The sequence below is a fragment of the Abramis brama genome (genome assembly GCF_963993115.1).
Source record: "Abramis brama genome assembly, chromosome: 2".
Classification (NCBI taxonomy): Eukaryota; Metazoa; Chordata; class Actinopteri; order Cypriniformes; family Leuciscidae; genus Abramis; species Abramis brama.
Window position 1 is genome coordinate 33717035 of NC_139964.1, and position 26086 is coordinate 33743120.

General features: G+C 36.8%; 2 protein-coding genes across 2 annotated transcripts; one reads left to right on the forward strand and one right to left on the reverse strand.

Annotated features, from left to right (window-relative positions):
* Positions 1-8893: 8893 nt before the first annotated feature.
* LOC311078496 (5-hydroxytryptamine receptor 4) lies at positions 8894-9958 on the forward strand (the record flags this gene model as incomplete). The annotated part of the gene is made up of 1 exon (XM_084107316.1): positions 8894-9958. The coding sequence occupies one exon, from the start codon at positions 8894-8896 to the stop codon at positions 9956-9958; it is 1065 nt and encodes a 354-aa protein (XP_083963442.1).
* Positions 9959-14488: 4530 nt separating this feature from the next.
* On the reverse strand, positions 14489-23817 carry adra1d (adrenoceptor alpha 1D). Its single transcript, XM_084100422.1, has 2 exons — positions 22514-23817; positions 14489-15937 (listed from the first exon to the last, which is right to left on the reverse strand). The coding sequence occupies exons 1-2, from the start codon at positions 23427-23429 to the stop codon at positions 15384-15386; spliced, it is 1470 nt and encodes a 489-aa protein (XP_083956548.1). The 5' UTR covers positions 23430-23817; the 3' UTR covers positions 14489-15383.
* Between the last annotated feature and the right edge of the window lie 2269 nt (positions 23818-26086).

The window sequence follows — 26086 nt, forward strand, 5'->3', positions numbered from 1 at the left end:
TACTAACATTATAAGGGCACCCCAGGAAACATTATAAAATAATAAAATAATCCATTCTATGGCACCTTTAAAAATAGCAAAAATCACTATATCTATGTTATATATTTTTTTTAGTTGTGTACTTACATTATCCCGACTGTTTCCAACAACTTTCAAACCAGGAGAAATTTTAATTTAATTCGAAGACACGGCACGTTTCTTTATTTCTGTTTTGTCGCAGTCAATGGCGTCATATCCGCGTTGTCCCTGGTTTCCGCTCGTGCTACCATGGTAACCAGAGTTATGAACCAGAGCCCTCTGATAGTAACCAAGACGACAGACGTGGACCACTGTAGTTCGCAATGTCTATCTGCACGCTGTTGTTGTTTCGTTCAAACATTATGGACCATGGCAAGCAGACTTTGGATAAAAAAGGAGAACTAAAACGAGAATCAATATCAGCGCGGTGTTTTCGAGATGCCGAGAGCTCCCATAGACAGTATATAAACGAGAGCTCCACGTCCGAGACTTCGACCGCTCCTACATGTACTTTATTAAACAGGTGAGCACATTTACATAAAACTAATCAATGTTATATAGTTCAACAATGATAAAATGTCAGAATATGATCTGTATGTTATTCTAATGTTGATCTAGTTTACTGCTAGTCTCATACAGACAGACTAACACATACATTTCAACACATTCAAATGCAGTTTAGTGTGCTAGTGTAATGTTAGACCAAGTGAAACAGCGCTACGTTACCTCACAAGTTTAATTTGTCTAATAAATTGACCTGTGAGTAGTAATTCTGCGTGTAGTTCGGTAGAATGAAATGTCCATATTCCTTTTATATCTCGCGTCGCGTGTGGAGCTGATAGCTGTCTCTTAGCAATCCCGAACTGCTTCATATCACAGTCATGATAAAAGCATCGATGTATTCAGTCATCCATAAACATTATTAGATCGGTCGGCTTGACGTTGATGACAAGATCCATAATTCTTAGCAAATGTTGTGTCATCAAACTACGCCTTTGTTATTGTAAATAGGTTAGCGACCCCTAGTGGAGAAAAAATCCCATACTGTACGTTTAAGATATCTACGGTATTAGATACACATTTATATTGAGATAGATAGATAGATAGATAGATAGATAGATAGATAGATAGATAGATAGATAGATAGATAGATAGATAGATAGATAGATAGATAGATAGATAGATAGATGGGAGAGAGAGAGAGAGAGAGAGAGAGAGAGAGAGAGAGAGAGAGAGAGAGAGAGAGAGATCAACATGTACAACAATGTAATACAGGCTGTGGTTACCTTCAATGAATTCTGCTTATTTATAGTCATACACGATCCTTGATCATATTCATAATTAACAAAATTCTCATTATGCAGGGCTCAGTGCAACACATCCTGCCTGTTGGTCTCAATCTGCTTATTCAATAGCGCAGATGCTCTGTGCCTCTCCTGACAAACACTCACATTACATATGAATGACTGGGCTGGAGACACCGCTGGCCAAGGAGTGAGTCTGCCTTTTATCTGGGAGCAATTGAAAACCCCACATGTTTAATTAAAGCTCATCCTACACACTTGAAGGACTTGAGCTCAGACAGGCGCTCCAGGTATCTGGAGGGCAGTTTCACCTGTCAGATGTAGCACAGCAGGGGGTCCTGGAGGGGAGAGGGACACGCATAGCACCTCATGTGTACGTTTTGCTTCACATATTCTGTTCGTGGTGAGAGAGACCCGAGTGCTAAAGGAATTACATAGGTGGGCTGGGGAAAGTGATTAGCAGGGTTACAAGTTGACAGATAAAAATCATTATGTAAATGTTTATAATATATTAAAGGGGTCATAAACTGCATTGTTTTATAATGTTTCTTGGGGTGCACTTTTAATGTTAGTATGATTTTTACATCAAAAATGTTCATAATTTAGAAATAAAAAGAACCCTGATTTTAGCCTCTGATTTGAACGCTCTGTTTGAAGGGGCGTGTCTGCCGTGAGACTTCAGTGTAAACGCGCACTGCTGTGATTGGCTGACATCTTTGCATATGAAATAGCTAAGTATTACATGTGGAACCCTCTCGAAAACTTTTAGCACATTTTTACAGCTGTCAAGGTTAACTAATTGTGAAAATTGTTGATTATAGTATTGCTTTTTGATCGATAGCATTATATTGAGATTGTGGCATGAAAGGTTGTAGTGTTGAACATGACAGACATGTCTGTTGAGCGCATGAATGCAGTGATCTCGTCATTGCAACACGATTTCTGCACACTCACGAATGCTTTCATCATAACTAACAGTGCAAACACAATGTAAATAAGAGATTCGTTGATTATAACTGAAGTTTTGGCGAGAGTCCAGAACTCAGTCACTGATAAACTTGCGCTGTTTGATTGACAGCTCCAGCGATTGTAAAGGGAGCGTTCTTTGATCGCTTTCTATATATCATTTAATCAGTTTAAATAACAGATTATTTTCATCCTACTACGAGAAACAATGTGAAGTTTACCGTTTAGTCACTGATTTGTTTTAGACAAAAAAACATCTGACTTTACATGAATCATTACATATCAGAAATGACTGGTCACAGATCAGGCATTAGAATTAACACCATTACTTACATGTTGTGGTATTACTGTCGAGTCCATATCGTAAAAGTCTGTTTGCAACGCCTGCGCCGAAATTGTGATTAATTTACCAAAGAATCCACAGTGAAATATACTAAATACAAATAAATAAATTTATACACCAAAAACTAACTGTCCACGTACGTGGACGTCATGCTACAGTGGAGTCAGATTGTATAAAGTCTGATTTCTGTAACCTGCTAGTATATCTGTTCAATTTTTGCAAAAATGTTATGAATCGTCTTATATTGTAATAAAACAGACATTTAACAAATATATCAACATAAATAACCATTCAAAATTCAGGTCACAGAACCATCTTGAGCTGTGTTCGGTTACACTTTAGTATAATGGTCCGTCATTAATAGGTAATGCAGGACAAATGAATAGTACTACATTAACACTTCAGCTACTAACTAATATGGAAACAAGCTTAGCTAATCAGTAATTAATATTAAATCTATAGGAATAAGGTAGATCCTTATTAGGTAATCAATAATTACAGAATGAGATTAGCCTCATTAATAATTATCAAATAACTATAACCAATTAATTACTAATCACAACATTACTGTGTGTCTGAGATGTATTCAATCTTCTTTTTTTACTCTGAATATAGCCATAAAATGCATCACTAATCACTAAGTGTTGCCTATAGTCACTCTGCAGGAATTACTAGTGATGTGGGCCATTATTTTAAAGTGAAAAACATCTTTCTTAAGGAGTAAATATAACACTTGAGTAATTAGTGATGCATTTTATGACCACGTTGAGAGTAAAAAAAAAGACAATTGCTCACATCTCAGACACGTTAATTTTGTGATAATAAATTAATAATTCAGTAATTATTGATTACTAACCTAATTTTGATTAGGTAATATTGATTACTAACCCTAACCCTAACCTAACCCTAACCCTACATAATAAGTAACTATCTCAGTCCTAAATTTGACACACTTACTGTTTATTTAATCTTGTTTCTATACTAGTTAATAGTACTATAGTAGCTGAAGTGTTAATGTAGTAATACTCATTTGTCCTGCATTACTTCCTGCATAGTTACCTTTTAGACAGACCATTATTCTAAAGTGTTCTTTGCTTGGCATTCTGGCCTCTAATGCAATTTATTTATTTATTTTTATATATAATGGGATGAATTTTGAGTTATCTTTTTATATTTAAACACTCTCTGTTTGAAAGTGTTTTGTTTTAAATGCCTGGCATTTTGGTTGTGAAAAAAGTGTATTATAGACTGTTTTTCCTTTTTGACATTTTAATGGATAATGCATTAAAAAAAAGGAACATTGGCGCTCATCCCATCTACTACAAATCTGATCTGCTGTCCTGTGACACTGTTGTAGAGAGTAGCTGCCATGAGCACCTGTTCACAGTAGATCCAAAGGAATATTTCATCCATTTATATCAGTTTCAATATGCTAAGAGCCACCACAATTCTATCTATCTATCTATCTATCTATCTATCTATCTATCTATCTATCTATCTATCTATCTATCTATCTATCTATCTATCTATCTATCTATCTATCTATCTATCTATCTATCTATCTATCTATCTCCCTGTCCGTCCGTCCATCTCTCCATGTGACAAAGGAGAAATTTAAAATCTAGATAAAAAATACATGTACATTTTTTGTGTATTTATGTTGGTGTCATACATTGTTGAAAATTTGTATTTTCTATTCGGGGTCTTTTTTATGACTCCAAATGACGTTTGCTGAAAAAACAAAAAAACAAAAAAAAATGTTCCCTTCAACTAAATGGTATGAGACTTGCTAGTTCTACAAACAAACAAACAAACAAACAAACAAACAAACAAAAAGACTGGAATGATATCTGGTTGTATGTAAGCGTGAAGAAGAAGAAAAAAATTCACACTCAGGATGTTCGGGGTCTCCCGAAATCTCCCATAAAATGTGATTTGGTAACATCATAATGTAATAATTTTTTTTTTTAAACAAATGTAATATCACTCAATTTATTAATGTTTTTACTCTACATCTGTGCAGTGTTTACTCCATCAGGGTTGTGTTGTGGTATCGCCCCTTCATGTTTTGTGTTTTCTGCATGGTAACTGAATTTATTTTGACTAATTATTCAACAAAAAGCTATTTTTATAGTCTCCCATTGATGTCTATGAAAAAATATATATATTTTATTGATTTATTTATATACATTTTTAAAAATAGCTTTAATCCCCCCAACACTACACAAATGTAGAGTAAAAACATAAATAAAGTGAGTGATATTACATTTGTTTTAAAAATATATATATATATATATATTATTTTGTTACAAAATCACATTTTATTGTCTATGGTCTCTAGAGACCCCAACATCCTGAGTGTACATCCCAAACGAATAGTTTAGAAGGGTTAAAAAAAAAAAAAAATGTTTATTAATTACTCTAAAATGTTGAATAGTGTTAACTGCAATTAAAAAGTACTAATATAAAAAATACAATTCAACATATTATTATTGCATTTTTGATTTGTATATAGATTTATTGGCAGAAGTTTTTCAAATAATAATTACAATTAATATTTTAAATATTTTAAATTATTAATATTCGAAACTAACCAATCAATTATTATTATTATTGTTGTTATTAAGAAACATTGCTAAAATAATGCCAAACTGCATACAATGTTTATTTTTAAAGAATTTCTAACCTTTTAATGATACTTACATTTTTTTTTTTTTTCTTACAGCGCCTGGATATTTTTGAATTTAAGCGCCACAAAAGTTATCCAAACGTGTGCATTCATTATTATCGAATAACTTATAGATCCAGCCAATAATCTGCCAAGATTTCTGTGGAGTCGTGTGGGCACAGATTCTGTATGGGCCTGGAGCTAAACTCATTCTGAGACCAGAGCGGAATGCAGTGTGTTTACTGATCTTATCTGTGAAATACAGATTCTCAACACAGCAGTTTGTATCCTTCTGCCTTCAGCTTAGCAAAAGCAATTATTTCATCTGATTCAAACATCAAGCACAATTTGGAAAACATGTAACCTCTCTGTTTATTACCTTGTGACTTTGATGTCTGCATTAGCCACACTGAGAAACAGTGAACAGTGCAGGAAATCTGTCGGATGTGAGGATTATTTGCATAACAATGCCCAACTCTTAATAATACCCAACACACAGGCACCCCCACACACACACGCCCCGCCTACATTCTGATCAAGAGGACCGTTTTAGTGCTTACTAATGTGGCATATTCAAAATAACACGCACACACAGACACTTTAGCATCCTTACTTTACCGATGGAGCTGCCACTCGTCTATTCATCCAGGAGAAATGGAGGAAACAAGAAGAGTCAGATAAACATGGCATTGTAAAGATAGAAGAAACACTCCCATTTAGGTGAGTAGATCATCTCTGATTTTATGTGTAAAACTAGATTGTGATTGTAACATGCTAAATATATAATAATACTAGTAATATTAATAAATTATTATTATTACTATAGATCTCGCATGATTCCAGTATTTGTATGGCATATTTAAGCATGTCAATACTACTACTAATATAGTATTTATTAATAATGATGATAATAATATACTGTAGCTCTCTCCAAAGACTTATGGCATATTTAAGCATGTTATTAATAATAATAATAATAATAATAATAAATTATATTAGAATTATGTCTTTCAAATGTCTATATTTTTTGTCTTTAGGTATTAAAATCTGGTATGTCTAGATCAACTTTAGCACTGTTATTCTTAATTTTTTATAGTTTACATAATCATGAACCCTGAATGTTCTCTAAGTGATTCCCTTTATGACTGACAGGTCTGTTCGTCTCCTTGTTAGTGTGGGAAGGTGAGTTTTTTGTACATAATAAATATGTCTGACTCAAATGGCCATTACTGCCCGGTCCAGTCTCTCCCTCCAATTCCTTGAAAGTAAAGCAAAAACATATTTTAAGTGAGTTGGCAGAATGCATTGGTTTGATATGGGTCAATTGTTTTGCTTGGAACGCGCCAGAGATTGGTTTTGTTCAAGAATAACAAACAAAGCGACTGATAGCACAATCGCATTGGATTTCCAGTGGCTTTAGTTTAAATATAAAGATTAAAGGGATGAATGGCAAGTCATTTGTAATAACTCCAGTAAGTTAAGTTCAAGAATATAAACAAATGAAAAGTGCTTGTGGATTGTCTCACATGATAACCGGAGTAGAGGTTTTGCTATATAACAGCTGAGCGCTCTGTTATGGTCTGGATGTCTTTATGAACTGGATCAAAAATGGCCCCATGTCTTTATTATGCACTTAGAATTAGTCAGTGTTTACATCTCTAATGTGGAGCGTGAGGTTGAGTTTAATAGGTTGTGTCTGAAATGAGGAACGACCACACACGCAGACACCTGAATTTGTTTCTCCCTGTGTCCTTTTATCTTTAAACTGTGTTCTCAGAACATTGTCTTGATGTTCATGGGTTCTTACTGCAAGAGTGTCTCTGTACGTTCCCCTGCTGTGTCAGAGGGATAGAGTGCGTTTATGAACATGTCTGTTAATGAATTTAAGTGAACAGTGTCTGCAGTCCTAACCTCGCTGATCGGTCATTTTGTAAAATTGCTAATAAAACAAGGGAACAGATAGAATTCTATCATCATCATTTCACATTCTACTCTTCCCATTAGTTTTCAGTGTAAATTGCACTATAATGTGCAATACAGTATGCACAGAAAGCCATTTGGCATTCCTCTATTTTTGAGCCAATCTTCATACTCAGTCAGTCTCTATAAAACATTTTGTTATAGGGACACATCTACAGCATGCTAAATTTTATTATTCATTAAAAAATTATTAAAACAATAACCCACGGATAAACTAACATTTATGTCAGTTTAATGTCGTTTCAAACCCGTATACGCTGTTATATTATATTGTGATCTTTTGCAGATTTTCATAAAAGCACATAGTGACAATTGTCAAGCAGCACCAAAAGGACGACTTATATGACTTGTGCGCTATATTCCATATTCAAAATGTGGAGTGAAAAGTCAAAACACCACTGATTCTAACAGATGTGTTTTGAGTTTAAAATATCTATATAGCACATTAGTTGTATGGACAAATTTTTTTGTTGTTGATAATTTTATGGTGTTTTTGCCCTTTTTGGAGCTGGACAGATGTGGTCACCTTGAACTGTTACTGTACATGGAGAGAAATGCGGGTGAATAAATAAAGACAGTATTTTCATTTTTGGTTGATCTTTTCCATCTGTGCTAATGCAGACAGCGAAAAAAAAAACTAAAATAAAATAATACAATTATAATAAGCAATAGCATAAAAACAATTTCTTTTAAATAAAATTACTTTTTTTTAATGGATTTGGTAAGTAAGAGCAAAATGTTAAGCATTACCTCTCTCCCTATCACATGGTCCCATTGGTGGTAATTAAAATGTTATTGTTACTGAGCTAAAACCATTTTTTTTCTCCGTCAAACATCCCCAGATGTTGTTTTCAGGTTCTGTCATGGGCTGAGAAACATGCCTGTCACTCATTAGGAACTGACACTCTCTTCCGCTCGACTGGATGCGAGACAATTCATTGGTGGTTTTAGTTAAACACGACGTACATTTTACATGAAGAACGTGCAATGGAAGGTTTCTTCATTAAATCTCAAATATGTTATTTTTTAGAATTCCATTAATTATGTAACACATTACACCATCCCCTTGAATTGTTTCAAATAATGAAAGATATATGTGTCAGACAGTCAGACTGCAGGCTTTCAAACTCGTGTTCCCAATAGGGACTAAGTTAACGTGTAACAATGCTGATGACATTTTAGGTTTGCCTGTTAAGTCCCAAAGGTCAAGATAGGGCGCACTGCAGGGATACAGTTCCTGAGACAAGGTCGAGTTGAGGGGCTTTATATGATTCTTGGCAGATACCCAGAACTAAAAGATCCGAAATATTGTTTTTATTGCAGATTTGGCTTGGGTTTCCCAGTCTGTTCTGCTTTTCCCAGCCTTACAGGAGCTTCAGGGGCAGTTGTCACTTAGCAAAAATATTAATGGTGAAATAGACTAATTATTATTGTGTGGGGAAATGACACAGCCATTTTTGTTCGCATTTATCAGTAACTGGACAATATCTCAAACAAGCATTCTTGTTGGTCTTCTAAAACACAGCGTGTTGTGAGTTCAAACAAAGCATTTATCAATGATCATGGGAATACATCTTGAACGCATGTGTCTCGTTTATCACCAGGTTGAACAGCATGGAAAACTCCTCGGATTGGAGCAATGGTTCACTCGATGCTGATTTCGAGGCCTGTGCCACGTTGAGGAGCTCTGGTTCACGAGCCGCCCTCTATGTCTTCATCATCGCTGGTATCGTCTGCACCGTTGTCGGAAACTTCCTGGTGGTGCTCGCCATTGCTTACTTCAAACAGCTGCAGTGTCCTACTAACTATTTTGTCATGTCTCTGGCTGTCGCTGACTTCCTGGTGGGCCTTGTGGTTATGCCGTACAGTATGGTCAGAACAGTGGAGGGATGTTGGTATTTCGGTCCAACCTTCTGCCATCTTCACTCCAGCTTGGATGTTATGCTCTGCACGGCCTCTATCTTCCATTTGAGCTGCATCGCTTTTGACCGCTATTACGCCGTCTGCAACCCCTTGGTGTATTCGTTTAAGATGTCCCTTAAACGTGTCGGTCTGCTGATCGTGGTTTGCTGGGCCGTTCCTTTCCTCATCTCCTTCGGACCAATCCTCCTCGGGCTGCACAAGCTTGGCGTGGACGTTCCTTTGCCTGAGAACGTATGCATCTTCTTAGTAAACCGCGTTTATGCCGTCATGGCATCCCTTGTTGCGTTTTACCTGCCTATGGTGACCATGTTGGTGGCCTACTGGAAGATCTACAAGGCGGCCAAGCGGCAAGCCATGCAAATAAGTGCAATGGAATCGCAGATGGCAGCAGGTGTGGGCAAGGACTCGAGTAAGAAACAAAAACATCGCAACTCTATAAGGAGGGAACGAAAAGCAGCCAAGACTCTGGGCATCATAATGGGGGTTTTCCTTCTCTTCTGGCTTCCCTTTTTTACCGTTAATATCGTTGACCCATTCATTGAGTACGGGACTGCCGGTGTGATTTGGGACGTGTTCCTGTGGTTGGGGTACGTCAACTCCTCCCTAAATCCTTTTCTCTATGGTTTCTTCAACCGTTCCTTCCGTAGGGCTTTCCTCATGATCATGGGCTGCAGAATATGTCTGTACGGCACAGCTCAAGGAATGGACCTCTCTCACTCGAAAAGAGATGCCAGTGAGCGCACAGACAACCAGTAGACTGTAGCGACAGATCATTTGTTTTAATAAAATGACCCAAACTTGTTCCTGTCCACCCCATACGGCTATATATATATATATATATATATATATATATATATTTAAAATGCCAAAATATATTACAAAATAGTGGCAAGAACATCCATTTTCAGGATGATTTCTTAAAATACATTTGTATAAATGCAATTTTGGACAATGTTAATGCATTTAGATTAAAAATATCTTAAGAAATTGTCAATACTATATGCGGAAATGTAAGTAACTGACACTTTTTTGTATATATTACAAATATATATTTGAAAATTAGAGCTGCATGATTCTGGATAAATTGAGAATCACTATTTTTTTTTTTTTTTTTTAAAAAGAGATCACAATTCTCCCACAATTCTAAACAAACAACTAAACAAAATGACGTAATTTACTAGAGGTTCTGACAAAATGTTAATTGCTGCAGTCTATTTAAAATGTTTAATTCATCTCAATTAGGCTATAAAAAAAACTTGATTTAGTGACTCACTCATAAATACTTCACTTGTTTTTATAACTGGATGAATCAGCGTTTTTGAAAAAATCTCTTGAATGACTGATTCAATGACAAATACATTTTAACAGTCACTTGTCGCCACCTGCCGTAAAGATGTAATCGATATAATCGTTATTTGAAGCGCCAAATTACTTTTTACTTTTTTGCCAGTAGGCCTACTTCTGGGATAATAAGAATATTTGTAACACAGAAATAACAATACTGTGTGTTTGAAAAGACTTTTAAATTGTTTCATAGAATACGATATACCTACACATGATAACTCTCTGGGTCAGCGGAAGCACCAACTCAAATTTGAATGTTCCGGTGTGATTTTTTCAAAGATTTAATCGACTTGGGCGAATCGTTGTCATTTAGGAACGAGGTCGCGTGGGTGTTTGAATCTTGATCTTGATCTTTTAAAGGATTAGTTCACTTTTAAAAAAACTTTTGCTGATAATTTACTCACCCCCATGTCATCCAAGATGTCCATGTCTTTCTTTCTTCAGTCAAAAAGAAATTAAGGTTTTTGATGAAAACATTTTTCCATATAATGGACTTCAATGGGCCCCAAACGGTTCAAGGTCCAAATGACAGTTTCAGTGCAGCTTCAAAGGGCTTTAAACGATACCAGACGATGAATAAGGGTCTTATCTAGCGAAACGATCGGTCATTTCAAAAATAAATAAAAAAGTTTAAGTTTTATAAGCACAAATGCTCGCCTTGCTCTGTTCTGTGATGTGCGTTCGTGACGTCACGTAATACGCAATTACGTTGAAAAGGTCACGCTTTTCTGTCCTGACGAAAATTTTCTTTTAGGCTTTTTAATATTAAAACACCCAGGATACGCACACAAAATGGGCATTTTAAACGATAAACTGACACAAAGACATTTGAATATGTGTATATGGTCCTCCTTCCGCACATTTGTAAACACTGACTCGGTACTTCCGCCTAAGTCAAGCGTGACCTTTTCAACGTAATTGCGTATTACGTGACGTCACGAACGCGCATCACAGAACAGAGCAAGGCGAGCATTTGTGCTTATAAAACTTAAACTTTTTTATTTATTTTTTAAATGACCGATCGTTTCGCTAGATAAGACCCTTATTCATCGTCTGGTATCGTTTAAAGCCCTTTGAAGCTGCACTGAAACTGTCATTTGGACCTTGAACCGTTTGGGGCCCATTGAAGTCCATTATATGGAGAAAAATCCTGGAATGTTTTCATCAAAAACCTTAATTTCTTTTCGACTGAAGAAAGAAAGACATGGACATCTTGGATGACATGGGGGTGAGTAAATTATCAGCAAAAGTTTTTTTTAAACTAATCCTTTAACAATTAATTGTGCAGCTCTACTGAAAATATATGTTTGTCGTATGGGTGACCAAAGGTATTCTTTGTAGTAAGTCTTTCATAGATTTAAAAGATTAACATAATGGGTTCCAAATAATAATATAAATAACATAACATGAATCCCAGTTAAATGGGAATAACCCAGCCAAGACTAACAGCACAGTAAGCGATAAAGTGCATGCAAACATTGTGATTTGGTGTTGAACTTCCTGTAAAATGTTTTCTTCCACTTCTTTATGTTTACTCTGTGAATAAATTAGATGTCTGGCCTGCATTTATCATTTTTTCGCAGATTAGATGCTCTGCAGCAAATTATACATCATTCTTGTGCACTGTCTTTTGGTTATAAACAGTACTTTACCTTTTGAATAATGGCAGAATTGTGAGCATTCTGTGGTACAAGCTGTTACAGTTGAATTCTAAAATGGTTAAGAACACATTTTAAATTCACATTATGTCCTTTGCAGAAAAAGTTCTGGTATGTTTAACAAAACATGACAGTATGATAATAAACACAATGAGGAACAACCAAGAACAGAAGGTTTTTTGGCATTTGAGAGAGAAGTTACAGTACACTTACCCTGTACATAGAGTGCCTGTCAAAAGAAACACTCCGAAGGCATGTGACACATCCTGCCCTGTCACAGATTTGAACCAGTGACCTGTAGAACATCAGAGTCATTGCTAAAATATGTATGAGAACAAATAATAATAATGATGGAAATTAAATCGTATAGTCGTGATCACATTTTCTTGATATAACTCTTATGAAATGACATGCTGCACAAAGAAATGGCACCAGCTGGTCTGCCTGCTTCACTAATGAGGTAAGCAAAGATAAAGGAGCTGGGGGGTGATGGGAGTTCTCAAAAATGTATATAATATAATTTTAATAATGGAACTCATCTCTGGAAAACATTTAGCATCATGCTATGTTCTTTAAATGAAGCTAATGTATTGTTCCGTTAACTCTTTGCCCGGCCATTCACTGCAGTGCTCTTCTTTTTAGACTTTTATGGCACTGCTTAGCAAATGACAGTGAAATGAAGCTTACGTAAAAACATTTATGTGACAAGTCAAAACATACAAGTGCTTAGCTGAAGGAACCCATTAAGAACTGTTATGCATGTTGATGTTAGTCTTCAGTAATCCACAGGAAACAGGGGAGGACAGGGACTTACACTGATTTACTTTTCAGTAAGTTCTCAGACATCTTAAATGGAAAAGGAAACCGTTTTTCAAAAAGTAAGTTTGCACTTATATTATGTAATACTCACGAGTCATCTTCACACCCACATGCTTGTCACTTTTATAATTATGCATAATGTGAAATGATTCAGTGTTGCAAAATTTGTAGGAATTTGCCTTTTTTTTTTTTTTACAGCGACCTCTACTGGCCATCTTTTTTTGGGGAGTAAGCGAATACAGCAATAAATCAGTTGATGGGAAATGTTGATGGGCAATGACACTGTAGTTAAAGATCATACAGCACAGAGCTATAAAATGTATGGGGATAGCAAAGCTATTTAATTTTATTTCTCTTACTTTTGATTGCAGATTTGGTTTCCTGGTAAATCGGAGCACAGCATGTCACATTGTTGAAATCCCTTCTAGAGACAAGCAAAGCATTTCAAAATGTCTTGGAATGTCCTTTTGTTGCTTAAATGTCAGCAGCACTTGAGCAGCATGTACTCCACAATGTTTGTAAAACTTAATAATCATGTTCTCTGGCATGATTTGATAATGTTCCAAACAGCTTTGTATGCTTCAATTGAAGCAAGAACATCTGACCCTTTGTACAAAGGAGTCAGACGTTTGTTTATTTGAGCAGCAGCCTAGGCTATGTTCAGACGACCAGCAAAAATCTAATTTTTTGCATATTCAGATCTTATCCAGATGAGTTTTTGAAAGTCTGGACAGCAAAAAAAAAAAAAGTTTTTTTTTTTTTTTTTTTTTTTCAGATTTCACATTTGGAGGTGGTTTGAAATCCGATTCCAATCAGATTTTTACTGAAACATCTCAGTCTGGATGCTCTGGTTGTTCAAATCAGATTTCAAATGTTCCTTTGCATCACTCTTAAGGCGTCACACAACGACAAAGTCATTATTACTGGTGACGGAAATGCCAGATGTATTCATATATTCAAATACTTATCTACCAGTCTCCAGGTTATGCACCGCGACTCGAAGGAGTGCTTGTTTGGAGAGAAAAATTATGCACTTTAATTTTTCCTGCATCCATTTTGAAAGCCTCGTCACATGTGGTTACCAAATTGTACCACATTGTTACCAAATCAACCCAAGATAGGTTGCTTATATCTGGACACACAACTCTTGTTTGATCACTTGCAATTAATAGTGTGTACAGTCTGCCTGAAAAGATCTGATTTGAGAAACAATCTGATTTGTCTGCAGTCTGAACATAGCCTTTGCTCAGAGATGGTTTGGAATCTTAAATATTACTTCTTATCATGTTTTTATTTATTCTCTGGAGTAAAGCAAGAGTCTCAAATTGATTTCAATATAATCTCATTTCTGTGCAGGAATAACATCATTAAAGTTATATGACTTGTGATTTTTTTTATGGGCATAGTCGTTTGAACAAAACAATTTCATTTTTCTTAGGATTCATCAAATATGAGATCAACTGCATGCTCTTTTCAGATTTATTATGTTTTATACTTTATACTTTTATACTTTATTATGTTTGACACTGAAAGACGTTGTCACATCAGCATTACAAAGAATCCCAAAACTTTTATCAACAACACACAAAATAATTGAGTTGTAGTCCATTAATTATGATTTTTTTTCCTTTTTTTTTTTCCTATTGGTCCTTTTAGAGATGACTGAAAATCTCATGGTTGAAATAAGAATAGCATGAATAGCACACAGTATTCAACTACCCTCTGAAATACTAAAAACATCTGCACAAAATCCATTTCAATTACAAATTGTGCCTCACATTTAATGGTATGTACCTCTAAATCAATTTCGAATCATTTAAAAGTGAATTCCACAGTAATCTGCGAATCACGGTGAATCATTGTGTCAAAAGGAATCAATATCATGGTTTCAACAGTCTCAGTATCACAGTTAAATATATTCTCCATTCACACTTAATGGACAACCGGTCAAAGTATTTGTAACAATCACTCATTGTAAATAGTTGCTGGTCATCAGAGTGTTTGAAACTGTTTGACTGTTTCTCAAAGGCCACATGGACAACACAGTATACAGACACCCAGCAGCTATGAGTCTTTTCATTCTGGTCCAGTGCAGATAAGTTTTTTTTTTTTTTTTCATATTTCCATTCAGTGTACTTTTACCACTTTTAAAGTAATATTTTTTAAATTATCCATATGGAAATGCATTAATCTCCTTTAACACACAATGTCATTTTTTCCTCAGATTTGCTTCTCAACGGTGTTGATAGACGCAACAAGAGTACTACTAGTCTTTGAGAAAGAAAAAAAAAGATAGATTTAAAAAAGAGCTGTCAGTGGGTCAGAGCTCTGAGAAAACAGACAGTAAGCTCTGTCTTTGTTTAGATGTCTGTTTCCTTCAGGCCGTAGCACTCTGTGAGGTCGTAGATCTGGTAGCCGCTCTGATCGGCACAGTCATTATAAATCCCCATTGACACCGTGTCGATCTCTGTCCGGGCCAGAGGAGACGTGCTACTCTTCCCCGTACCATTCTTGATCTTATTGGAAAGGTTGTTCATTTTCTCCTTCAGCTGGAAGGAGGACTTCTGTAAAGGGGTGAAAAAGCTCCAGCCCTTCAGACTTAGAGGCCGGCTTTTGCTCTGGCAGGAATATAAAGAGTTACCGCATTGCTCGTGAAAGGGTAATCCAGAGCAGTAGTCTCTGTGCGGGTCCCTCCGGGGTCCCCGCATGGCCGTTCTCCAACGCTGATCGTAGAACCGGCGCAGGACGCGCCGCCGCCGCTGGCATTGGCAGCGCAGAAGACGGGTGAAGGCGCGCTGGAATTCCTTGCTCGAGCAGGGGTAGATTACGGGGTTAATGCAACTGTTGAAGTAGCCCAGCCAGAAGATTACTTTGAACACTGTCTCAGAAGGCTTCAGAGCTGGGAAGAAAGATCCTGTGGACGCAGAGAAAGAAAGAGAGAGAGGTAGAGAAATATTTAGTTGTCGGCTCAAGAGAGATTATTTACATGGGAAATAATGCCGTGCCTCAACTTAGCCTGAAGCTACCATTCTCCTCCCACGCGCTGAAAAGTTCAAATCTGCAAGTTCACCGTTTAAAACCATGTGTGCCTAATTATACCCAGCAGACAGATTATATACTTCGCACATAGTTTTTTTTCCTCTAGCTCACTGAAGAAATCTAATGCACATGGCATATCTTCTAACAGTCTTTTTGAAACTAGTTCTATCTATAATTTTTTTTTCTGTCTGCAGAGTGGGAGCAATGCCAATATGTCATTCCCAAATTCTCCTCCAAACCAAACAAGCACTATTAACATCGATAGACTGGCCACACAAGCCCATTAGTCATCACAATCAACTGCTGCTTGCAACGAATTTTTCTGCAGTAATCTCTGAGCGAAATATATTTAGCAAAACAAATGCAAGGCGAGACTTGATTTTATCTATTGGGAATTGATTGGAATGTGAAAATTGGGTGGACCAAATGTAGGTCTGATAAAACATTGCCTAAATAGCTTTTTACCTGTTGGTTAATGTTACCCAACGTGACGTCAGTGGAAATAGAAAATAGTTTCAGGGGAGGCAAGTTGTTGCATTCTGATTAAAGATTACAAAGACAAATAGTTTGCTTTGGAGTAACATGCACCAGTGAATCGTTCACAATAAGACCAGAATCATGCATTAAATAGATGGTTCATCCCAAAATTAACTTGCTTTTAAAAATAAAGGCACTTTATTGGCATTGATATTTCCAGGAAGAAAAAACTTTCAAATCCATAGAACCTTTCCAATGCACAAAATGTTCTTTATATTGGAAAAGGGCTCTTTAGAATATTAAAATGTTATTTACATTAAGAAAATAATGGTTCTTTTAAGAACTGTTCAGTGAAAGGTTTTTTGGAAATCCAAGATGGAACCTTTCTTTCTAAAGACTTTTCCTCAAACTTTTTGTCCATATAAATCATATCAGTCTAACACAACATTGGCCCCTCATTAACTTTCATTGTATGGCCCATAAAAATCCAAATATTTTCTTTTGTTTTCTACTGATTTGGAGAGTAAATGACGACATTTTTGGGTGAACTATCCCTTTAAGAGAGCAAATAGGCTCAATTTTATTTCATACTGACTTTAAATACCAACCCATTCTTTTAGTTACAGCAGGCATGCATGAACTGAAGATATAGAACATATTTGGTATAGATGGATCTCTTTCTACATTGTGTCTGTCTTCACATTCTCTCCTCCCACACGTACACATCTAAACTACCTGCACATTTCTGCTCCATCTACCTCAGACAGACACCACATATGTTGCCAATACCTCCTCCCTGCCTTGCTTTTCCCCAACGGGGAGTGAGAGGAGGCTAGCTTTGGATTATCTCACATAAAACAGTTGTCATCGCCCATGCCATGCATTTCAGTGTCACGAGAGTTCAGAGTCCCTCCCTGTCAGTGGATATGTATAAAAATAGCACCAGAGGGAATAGATAGTAAAGACGGACTGGGAGTAGTGCAGTTTTTGATGTACAAAGAGATATGCTGCTCTCCCTCTTGTTTAAAGGTCGTAATTTGGACTTTGAGATGAAAGCTTTCCCTGGAAAGCTCCTTTTTGGTAATTGTAGTGATTGCGAGATACACCAGGCAGGATGTTTGGTAGCTACTGAGAGAAAACTCCCTTTTTTTTTTTTTGCCAGAGCATCATGTCCAATGTAGCAGCCTCTATTTTGGTGTAATCTGGAACCATATTTCCACTGCAGAAAAAGTGGATCTTCTGACGCTTTTAGTTCTGATTTAGGGGAACATCTGAGGAATTCTGCTAAAAGGATTTAGAAAAGCAAGCCAAACTAAAGTACACTTACTGAAAGCATAATCAGTAAGTCAAACTATTTAATAAATGAATGAACCATGTGTATACATTTCTGAATTCATTTCTGAATTATGGATGCGGATAGCCTAATTATAAGTTAAGGAAATGGGTTTAGTTGACACTTTGTTAACAAATAACCAAATTGACATTTATGTTCTTTACACTCTTAAAAATAAAGGATTCAAAAGGGGGGTTTCACAGTGATGTCATAGAATAACCTCCAAGGAACCTTTCAGTGAACAGTTCTAAAAATAATTTGTTTTCCCTTAGTGTGAAGAACATTTTTAATAATGATGCAGCGGTCAGAGAGGCAATTCATTTAAAGCTGTAAGCTGAGAGGGTTGAATGTGTTCTTGTGGTCTTGAATTTGCTTTCTAGCACTGTATTTGCCTGGCACAAGCCACTTGAGCTATAGTGTTTTGGCAGGTAGCCACACGTTAAAGCTGTCTCATCTTATACTGATCACCTGAAGAAATATTTTCATGTGGTCTATGGCTATTGGTTACATGTGTAAGTTCCTCTCAAGATGCATTCTGTGTCAATTTGAATTAAATGTATTAGAAGCTGACATGACAGCTTGGTTTAAAAAAGGTAAAGGATCATTTTGACAGTCAGGCATGCAGGCAATGTTTTTCCCAGATATGAATATGACTTAGCTACTCTACAATTTTTCTGCTCAGGTTTATAATCAGAGACACTAGCACAATCACAGTAGTCTTATATGAGATGGTATTAGTGAAACTTAAGTCATTGTGAAATTCATAATGTTGCATAATCTTACATTGCCAGAAAATTCATCGCAAATATATCACATAACACACAAACAAATAACCTGAAAAAAAAGGGCTCATTCTCTGGACTTGTTGCCCTTTGGATTCACATATACATACTCTCAAATTACTATAATGACATGTTTAAAATTATTACATATTGAAATCAATAAACCTTGCAATGCAGGTTTTGCAATGACCTTAACTGTCAAGGTATATGTACATGTCATTTCATGAAAGTAGTTTGTAGTTTTCTTTAGGAAAGCAGCCGATCTCCTAAAGATATGGTCTAAAGAGATGGTATTTAGGAAACTTCATCGCCAAATAATACAAATTAAATGCATAGTGAAATGAAATTTGCAGTGTTGCATAATCTTACATTGCCAATTCATTGTAAATACTGTATACTGTAAATATTCAATATACTCTCTCAACACACACACACACACACACACACACACACACACACACACACACACACACACACACACACACACACACACACACATTAATTATGTGTTGCATTTACTTGGATTAATCACTTTAAAATTGAAATCAGTAAACCCGGCAATGTTTTTAACAGTCACAGAATATTTACCTATGTAATTTCAAAAATATATATATTTTTTTTAGGAGAGCAGAAACATCTGGTTCTGTTTGTCACCAGAAATAAGACTTTCACTGTCCAGCACAAACATATGCCATAAGGAAAATATTCCCCTGATCCATCACAACAATAACAGCGTGGACATGCTGTTGCCAAAAATATAATCATCATTAAGAGGGTGGGCCTGTCATTTTAAAAACTTGCGCCACAAAAATTACAATTATATAAGTGCAGCAGAGGGGTGTTTATTAACAGGCTTGTACTTATCCCGCTCATTGCACAGCTACTCACAAAAATAAATGGACATTAAACACTGATTTGGGTTGAAATTATGCCCTAATCTTATCTGTATATTATCTTAAAACTTCCAACAAGAAAAAATTGTCCATTGCAATGTACAAAACAATTGGTCTAGGAAAAATATGAACAATATCACAGCAATGTTAAAACTGAAGTGGTCTGAGGTAATTTTCACCAACTGAGATGCAAGATGGCGTCAATTTTGTTTGTATGAAACAAGACAGAATGAGTCTGCAGAGAGAGACGTGAAAGTAGCGCCGGTTACAGTTACTCTGATGAGTGGACTGATATACTGTGGGATTTAAGGAAATATCAGGCTGATGAATGACCAATCAGAATTTTAAAATGTCATTTTTTATAACCACGATATATAATACCATAAGTAGAATAAAATACAATATTCCAAATGCATTGACACTGAAGCAAGCTCTAACGTCATTCAACCCTTCATTTCTAACGCAGCGACACACAGTTCGTGCTTCTCCAGTGTACGTGTGGATCTAAGCCACGTCATATCCCTCCTCTGTCCTGGTGGCTGGCTGCTTCTGAGGCTTTGGAAAACGAAAGCACCCTCTTTAACTCAACTTGTTAATAGCCGTGATTAAGGCAGTGGAGCGTTGGGCAAAAAGAGGTTAGGGACCTGAGTGAAAGAGCCTCCATTTTCTCAGGCTGAATAAAGTCAGGCTCCTCTTCCCAAACCATCTTGATCCCAGAATTCAATCGGTACCACATGTATATCTTGCCAGGAGATGTTATCAACCACTGCTGCCCTATTTTCCCCACAGTGACTGCGAGTGGAATACCAACAGGGACTGTCAAAAACCGCACTTTTGGAATACCCTGGAGATGGATGGGATGGTTGGTTTGGGGGGAAACCAATAAATTGTGGGGAATGTACAATGCCAGCCATGTTTTTTTTATTTTTTTATGTAGCCTACATTTTAATTATCTCAGTAAATTATCAATAATAGTCAACATCATAATCATTACTATTTGTTTGTTTGTTTAGATACTTACGACGTACCCATTTCATGCCTGTCAGCAGCACCAAAATTCCTTTAATGTAATGGAATACTGCTTTTTTTCCCCTTTACTAGCAAATTTTTTGGCCTCTGTGACATATTCTTGAGTAATGGTTACGTGACTGGAACACTGAATTGAATGTCTTTCCTTCAGTCTCCCATGGGTGGTCTTTGATTGAGCATTCTTAAAAATGAATCATCTCTGCATTATGAATATCCCAAACAGCTTTTTTGTTTTCTTTCTATGCAGGATTCAGGTATAGTTATTAACCCTGGGATGCAAAACTTAATAACTTAAGCATTGCACAACTTTTTTGTTTTTCATGGGGTTTGGTGACAGGAAAATTTTGACATGATTGTGTGTTTTATAGAAAAACGTTTGAAACGTTTGGTTGTACTGCTTTTTGTGAGCACTTGATTATTGTGTTGTGTTAATACCGTAAAATCATGGGTAATATAACTAAATGAGCCACAACTCATTTTTGGCTGCTTGAGAACATGAAAACCCTAATAGAGGCGTGAGGGAATATTATGAGGTAAGATGTACTGTCACAAAGAAACTGTTATTGACTGATTGCATGCATGATTCAAGAGCAAACAAAGCACATTTTTATGAACTTTTCATACCATTGCTTTATAAAAAAAGGAGTTTATAAACTTTATAAAGGAACATTGTGCATTAGTCTCTCTCAAGCCTGGGTCTTTGCTTTGTTTTGACAACATACAGGTCAGCATGTGCACTCTATCTATCTATCTATCTATCTATCTATCTATCTATCTATCTATCTATCTATCTATCTATCTATCTATCTATCTATCTATCCAATCCATATACATCCAACATCCATAAGTAGACTTGAATCCCACGGAACATAATGTTCTCCAAAACAAAGATCGTTGCACATTGAAAAGTGTAGAAATCAACAAAATCTCCCCTCCGGTTGAGCTGCTATCAAATCCTGATCAAAACCCCACGCCATTGGCAAACATCCAGGGCCAGGCTACCATCTAATTTAATCGTATTAACTGTGAATGTAATAGAAAAAGTGATGCGTGGAACTGCTTTCGTCAGTAAGAATAGCGCAAGTAATTAACATTCAGATAACAGCTCTTGTGTGCTTTATATCAGGCTACGCATTTCGCATTTTTGTTTTCCTGGCCAAGGAGTAGCTAACACATGAACACAGTATCGAAATAGACGTGTATTTCACATGCATTTCAATGCATAAAACATAGGCTACTTTAAATTACTATAAAATTATCAACTCACATATAGCCTACCATCTTATGTAATTTGTTTACGTAGCCTATGGCAGATGGCGAAAATTATTTAAGTGTTGTTGTTTTTTTTACATTTCAAAGTTACAAAATAAATAAAACAGACAACGAAAGATATATAAAAAATAAACAGTGGATTCTCTAATAAACTTTCTTCTGGAACCAATCTTGTTTCCTAATTAATTGTCTCATAGGAAAAACATAGCCTAACAAAAAAAGTAGGCTATTTAGAAAACGCATTTCTCAGCAAGATCGAATGTTCCTGCAAGAACATTACAAGGGATTTTTTTTAAGTAGGCTATATATTTTAAAACTCCTAGCTAACTGTCTAGCAGCAAAACAATCAAAAATACTGTTGCAATTTTATTTGATCCAGTAGGATCTTATTTGATTATTAGAGGATTTTTGTTTAATTCCATTATGATTCGTGGCAAGTTTGAATATAAATTTGTACACAAATAATGATGATGTCATAACATCCATTTACATTGTCACAATAATTTCTGTCATTTCTACTCGTTGTAATGACATGCCATTTACTTTGGTTTTACTTTTAAACAAATTGTAAAGCAAGACGTTTTAAAATGTTGCTCTGTAAATAAATAAAAAAACAACAACAACAAAGTAGCCTATGAAAAACAAAGAATAACTCGTATACGTACCCAAAGGCAAGACGAAGAAAAACGGTAGCCAACAGAGAATGAACATGCCCACGACGATGGCGAGGGTTTTAGCAGCTTTCTTCTCCCTGGAGAACTTCATGAGTCTCACCGACAATGAACTTCTGAACGGGTGATTTTTTGTTTTCGAGTTCGAATCCTCCGGAATGCTCCTGCAATGTATCCTCAGCACCACATCCATTGATTTATCTCTCTCCCGTTTCACACCCGCTTCCAAACTTTTTGTAGTCCTGCGGGCCACGATGTATACTCTAGTGTACATTACTAAAATCACCATGAGCGGTAGGTAGAAAGAGAATAAGGAGGAGAACAGAGCATAACCCGGTTCTTCCGTGATGCTGCAGATGCTTTCATCAGAAGGTGGAGGTTCTTTCCATCCCAAAAGCGGTCCGATAGAAATCACCATTGAAGAAACCCAGACCACCACGAGTATGACACCTGCTTTCCGTTCAGTCATGATAGTGGGGTATTTCAGACAGTATTTCACCCCGATGTACCTGTCTATGGATATAATGCACAAACTTAAAATAGACGCCGTGCAACAGAGCACATCCACCGCTGCCCAGATGTTGCAGAAAACGCGACCGAACACCCAGCATCCAAATACCTCCAGAGACGCAGAGAACGGCAGGACAATGATACTCAACAGAAGGTCCGCTATGGCCAGGTTCACAATGAAGAAGTTGGTGACCGTCTGCAAATGTTTGTTGCAAAGGACCGAGAGAATAACCAAAATGTTCCCCACGATCGCCACCAAAATGAAGATGGCAAGAAAGATTCCCACACCGATGACTTGAGAGTCGATGGCGATTCCCTCACAGGTGGTGTTGCTGATGTTGGAGAGAAAGTCCGAGGGGAATTCATCCTTGCTCTCGTTCAGCAGTTTAGAAAATGTCATTTTAAAACTCCATAAAGACGACTTTTACTGGCTTGGTCCGATGGTGTTGGCTGGTCGGTTCATGGTGAGTTTCATCATCATCATTACTGTTGGAAGTTGTCTTCAGATTGTTCAGCTGGATCCTTTACTTTGTGAGCCTATTTATAAAATGTTGCATGTTAAACATCTCGTTACACTTACACTTTCGTGTGATGGCATAACCTGACATATCATTTGAACTATTTGAAACAATTTTTTTGAGGTAGAATAAACTAACAAGCAACTAACAAGCTCCTAAGTCTGTAAACCATAGTGCCGATGCACTGCAGGTCTTATGAAGAGGCAACTTCTGGTGGCATCCTCAGCGACCACTCCAAACTGCATTACAGTGGCTCAATGTGGACCCCAGTGCTCCAGGTCTCCTCCTCCTCCAGCTCTGAGAACTTGGTGACGCGTCGCACATTTGCTTCATTTCTTCATATGACCACTAGAGGGTTCTGTATTATTGTGGCACAGAGAAGGACTGCTTGCATTTTGCTATATATTATTTTGGATCAGTAGAATATCATTCAGCAACAGTAATGGTGAGTAAACAGTCATGTCAAGTCAGATTTATTTGTATAGCATTTTTCACAATATATATGTTTTTTTTTAGCAGGTTTACTGAAATTCATCCCTATATCCCCCCCAAAAATCCCTAAATTACATTATTGAAAAACTGTTTAAATGGTAAGCATGCTCTTTCAGTAGCAAGAAATTACTATTTTACAGTCCTCGAAGTCCAATAAAAAAATGACTGATATACAGGCAGCAGTCAGTAAAGCGTGCCTTCCTGTCTCCTGATATATACTAAAATCACATTGAAAAACAAAACTAAAGCAATATTTCAGATTTGTGTGTAAAACCCCTGTGTACAACATGTCACTTTTCCATTTGAATTTCTGGCGAATGCCATCCTCAATAAAAGGTAAATAACACATGTTTTGTGTGTGTGGTAGAAAACAATTTTTCTTTTCATGACAGCTTTTTGAGTAAAAACAAAGCACTGTGCATTGCCAATGACATTCCCAGTGACTCTGTGCAGCTGCCAAGCTGCCATCTGTAGATCCAGATGCACACTAAAAGCTGAGGGGACACTGAAGAGCCACAGGGTCCCTTGATGAGAAGTTGGGAGGAAGTGATTATACTCAAAGAAACTAGTACTGTGATACACATTAAAGGTGCAGAAAGAGATTTCTGAGAATCATTGTTGAACACTGTTGATATTTGAAATCAACCCATACAAACACACCCCTCCCTTCTTTGCTCCTCTCCCAAAATGCACAAACACTCAATGCAAGAGTGAATGTCTCTTTATCATAGCTGAAGTGAAGCAAAATAAAGCTTCATGAAAAATAAACGACAAGGAAGAACAAAAAATTAACACACAGTACACAAGTAATTACAAGCAAGAGTTCATTGTTATTTGCCAGCAGCACACACTTAAAACCAATGTAACTCACATATGGAGCAGAAATAATGCAACATCGGCCCTCTGTTTTCAGGCCTTCCCGCACCGCTGGAAAGCTTTTCTAATATTAACGTGGGTCCTTAAGCTCTTGCCTGATCATAACCCTTCTTTTTCCAGAGATATTCCTCTGACCTTTTCTCTTTTCTCAAACAGTCTTTCTTCAAATCTCCCTCTTGCTCACTCGCTCTCCTCCCCCATCATGATTGTATAAGCACAAGTTTGTTGTGGTGCTCGGCCTGATCCATTTTCATCAGTGTTTTTCATAAATCACTTACTGCACCTTTAAGAACATGCAAGACACCGCAGCTGACTGCCAATCACAGTCAGTGTTTGAATATTTGATGTTGCCTTAATCATCACTGATGGCATGATACGCTTATATTAAAACCTGAAAATTACATTCTACATAGATGTTTTGAGATCTAGTCCCATGATCCTTTGACATGTGGACATTACATAGGCCTACTGCAACATCAAACTAGATTGTCATCTCAAGATTTGTAACGTAACTGAATATAAGCAGCAGACATGCTGTTGTAAGGATGAATCTGTTGTCTGTAGTGTTGTATGCAGCTCTTCCAAGCACCTTTCCTAATCCTGAGCAAAGAAGCTTAGTTCCAGCTGAGAAGAGGAAACAGAGGCTACAATTCACACATGATCACCAAAACTGAATAGCTAAAATTGGATAGACACTGCATGGCTTGCAAAATCCTGCCTGCGAAAGGCAGATGGTATGGTCAGAATCTAGCACATCCTAAATCCACACATCCTTCCTGCCTTGTGTCAACAGGGCACAGCGGTGACGCTGGTGTAACAGCCCTGCATGGAGAGGCTTTCTTGTGACACATTAGACCAACCGGCCATCAGCCGAATGACGCAGGTTGACTGAGCATTGCTTTGATTATGTGCATCCCCATATAGCCACAAACTACCCATTTTCAAATTTGACACCGGTGCCCTTTACAGCCTTCAGAAGGTTTTAAAGTATGATGTGAAACTGCATGAAGTGAGTCAGTATGGACACAAATCCCCAAGGAACGTTTCCAGTGCTCTTCTAAAACCACACATAATTCTGCATATTGTGAAGGCAAAAGGAAGGTTTTCTCTGAGACTGTAAAGTGACCATGAAGTATGAAACCAGGAAAAACAGCATGAGACACAAATCGAT

What these genes read in the sequence shown, in the direction of transcription:
- adra1d (XM_084100422.1), bottom strand. Translation starts at nt 23,429, where the DNA reads ATGACATTTTCTAAACTGCTGAACGAGAGCAAGGATGAATTCCCCTCG. An exon ending in TTTCTTCGTCTTGCCTTTGG is followed by an intron (nt 15,938 to 22,513) that starts GTACGTATACGA and finishes CTGCGTCCACAG; the next exon opens with GATCTTTCTTCCCAGCTCTG.